At 51.5% G+C, this 2678-nt stretch overlaps 1 protein-coding gene across 1 annotated transcript; it reads right to left on the bottom strand.

Moving 5' to 3' along the window:
* Positions 1 to 826: 826 nt before the first annotated feature.
* Positions 827 to 2275, bottom strand: NCLIV_020410 (conserved hypothetical protein; the record flags this gene model as incomplete). The annotated part of the gene is made up of 1 exon (XM_003882237.1): positions 827 to 2275. One exon carries the CDS (start codon positions 2273 to 2275, stop codon positions 827 to 829), a length of 1449 nt encoding a protein of 482 aa, XP_003882286.1.
* Between the last annotated feature and the right edge of the window lie 403 nt (positions 2276 to 2678).

Genomic DNA, 2678 nt, shown 5'->3' with positions numbered 1-2678 from the left:
ACGCTCTGCTGAGAAGACACCGCGACAATCCGATTGCCTTTGCGATTAGTCTTGTAGACGATGCTCTCTCGTTCATTCCACTGATATAGTCACTAGATAATGTATGCACAAGTTTAGAACGTAATGCAAGGAATCACGAGTTCTTCCCATAACTTTTGAATGAGCCCAGATGTATCCACACTCTCATCACCAACCGTCCATCACCACCCTCTCAAGTCAACTGCTTCACCTCTCGTGACTTCTCATCCCCGACTCTGGAAAAAGTCAAGAGGAAGTGCATCGCCTTTACCAGGGAAAAACCCTGCTTGGAAGAAAGCTGTTGATATCGAGGAAGTTCTCTTTCGTCTCACTACAGTGGGGGAGAAGCAGGAACAGGTGTGCGGAGTGCAACAGAATACCCGGAGCTTCCTGTCGTCTGCGTGGGTGCCTCTGCTCACCATTTTTCCATCATCTCTAACGCCCGCCCGACGGCACTCACTCTTGTTCATTCCTCAGTCAACATGGTCTGCCAAGTAATACCGCACTTCCGCTCTAGCAGCCGTCACCCACGAGAGCGTGTGGTTTCCCAAGATTGCTGATCAAAGGCATCGGCTGCGCAAGTAACTCTCTCCCAGCATAACAAAGCCGCGTTTGTCTGTCTACTTGGATTTAACTACATGGTGTATGTTAAATACACGCACAACGCCAGTCGTTTTCTTTCCTGTGTAGTACCACGCTGTCGAAGCAGGCTCGGGTTTGTTGCCACATTAGTTGGACACAGTATCAAACGTATTTCCCCATTTGCTCTCCAAACGCGAAAACTCCGCTATGGCCTAAGTCATGGTCTCTAACGCGAAGGCAGAGACTTCCCCCGCAACTGTTCCGAAACAAGCTGCACAAGTTCTTCCTTTTCTATACTGTCCTCGGCCACCAGAGCGAGATACATGTACAAGCAAAGGTTCCCGATAGTGCAGATGGAATGAAGTCCGACGTGGCACCAGGCGCCTGGCATTGAGCGGCCCCTCGCCGCTAGGATGCACCCTCCGAAATAACACGTCACACCAGTCCAGGTGATAAGGAAGTACACTGCTTGGAAAGTGACGTCTGTCAGAAAAAGGGCAGCCAGCCAGTGGATAGAAGCCACGATAACAACGGCTGTGACATCTATTGTCCGACGAATGCCCAGTTGGGGACGCCACCAATGGACGATAGAGGTGGTGAACACAACAGCACCTAGACTCGCTAGAGCATAGCACTGACAATAGAAGGCAACTATAGGATTGGCGATTAGTGAGCACGCGGACTTCCATAGAAGCTTCGCTGCCTCTTCTGTGACAAACGGGACGGCCAGGGGAGCCCCCACGTCTGTAGTACAGAGAGACATCACCCACTCTGTTACGGCTGCAGACACAGAGGAGGAACGTAGAACCGCGACTACACTCTTCTCGCTCCCTCCGGCCTCCTTTCCCGTGACGTGAGAAGAGACGGAAGGACATGATTCAGCCGGGATGCTGACGTCTTTCAGAGCTGCGGTAAGCCCGTCTTCTCCACCGAAATCCTTTTTCGACGGAAAAACTGAGGGGGTTTCGAAGGTTCCCACCCGCTTCTCTTCCGCAGTGCGATCTCCACTGTGCTGCGATACCGAAGGCCAAGTCTCGTCGGAAGGCAAACTCGTTAAAAGAGAGGGGGGGATTGGAGTAGCGGTTTCTTGGTCCTGACCGGTCACTGTTGCACCAATCCGCATTAGAAACATAAAAAAATTCGGCACACCGATGGATAGAGCTGCCTCGTTACTGTCGCTTTCGCTCTGCTTCCCTTGGGTGCCTTGTGTAGAGAAAGGCGACAACCCCGGAAAACGAAAAAAATTTCGAGACCTCAAACAGTCCACTGATTCCACACTGGCCTGACTGCAAGGCGACTCATCGCAGCAACTATCTTCGTCCCTTCGTTTCTCGTTGCCGCTAGGCGATGCCCGTTTTTGCAGTCCTTCCTCGCCTGCAGAATCACGCATCCTTTCCTGTACTGGACCTGAATGGATACATGGAGTTGAAGCTGTGTCGTCTGTGGAAGTCGGGAGCTCCCCGCCTGTATCTGTCGACAAAATCGACAGCCAACCTCGTGTGTCAGCTGCCATCCTCATCCTCCTGCGAGCCAGAGAGAAAAAAAAACGAGTACCGCAATCTTCCGGTTCGCATGATTTGTCTGAGCATCGACGAGAGGATGGGTCTATCCATTTCTGCAGCCTTCGCGCCGTCTCGACGCCAATCTTTGATCTGAACTCTGCAAGTCTGTCCATGGTTTCACTATTCCCAGTCAGACTGTCACGCGAGGAAAACCACAGAGAGAAGGCAACAACGAAGTCTGTGAGCCTGCCCCCCGAAACAAAAAGAAGTGCGGGCAAGGTTTATTCTCTTTTTTTCGCCGGTGTATCCTTGGCGTTCAGAAAAACGAAGAAACCAGGAAAAGAACTTAGAAGGCCGAAAGTTACAACTCTCTCTCTTTCTCGTCTGTAGCGACGCCGCGTTCAAAAAATCACGGGGTAAAAAGAAAGATCGAGTCAACACAGGATCCGCTACACAGTCAGCCACGTCGTCGAGGGAACCCCAAGGAGAACGGAAAAACAAAGGAACGAAGAAGCCGAGTGAAACGCGTCTGGCAAATGCCCGTGTGGATTTCGTGTGCGAAGAAGTCCTCTTCTT

The sequence above is a fragment of the Neospora caninum genome, chromosome VIIa (genome assembly GCF_000208865.1).
Source record: "Neospora caninum Liverpool complete genome, chromosome VIIa".
Classification (NCBI taxonomy): domain Eukaryota; phylum Apicomplexa; class Conoidasida; order Eucoccidiorida; family Sarcocystidae; genus Neospora; species Neospora caninum.
This window is presented reverse-complemented; position numbering and strand designations above follow the sequence as displayed.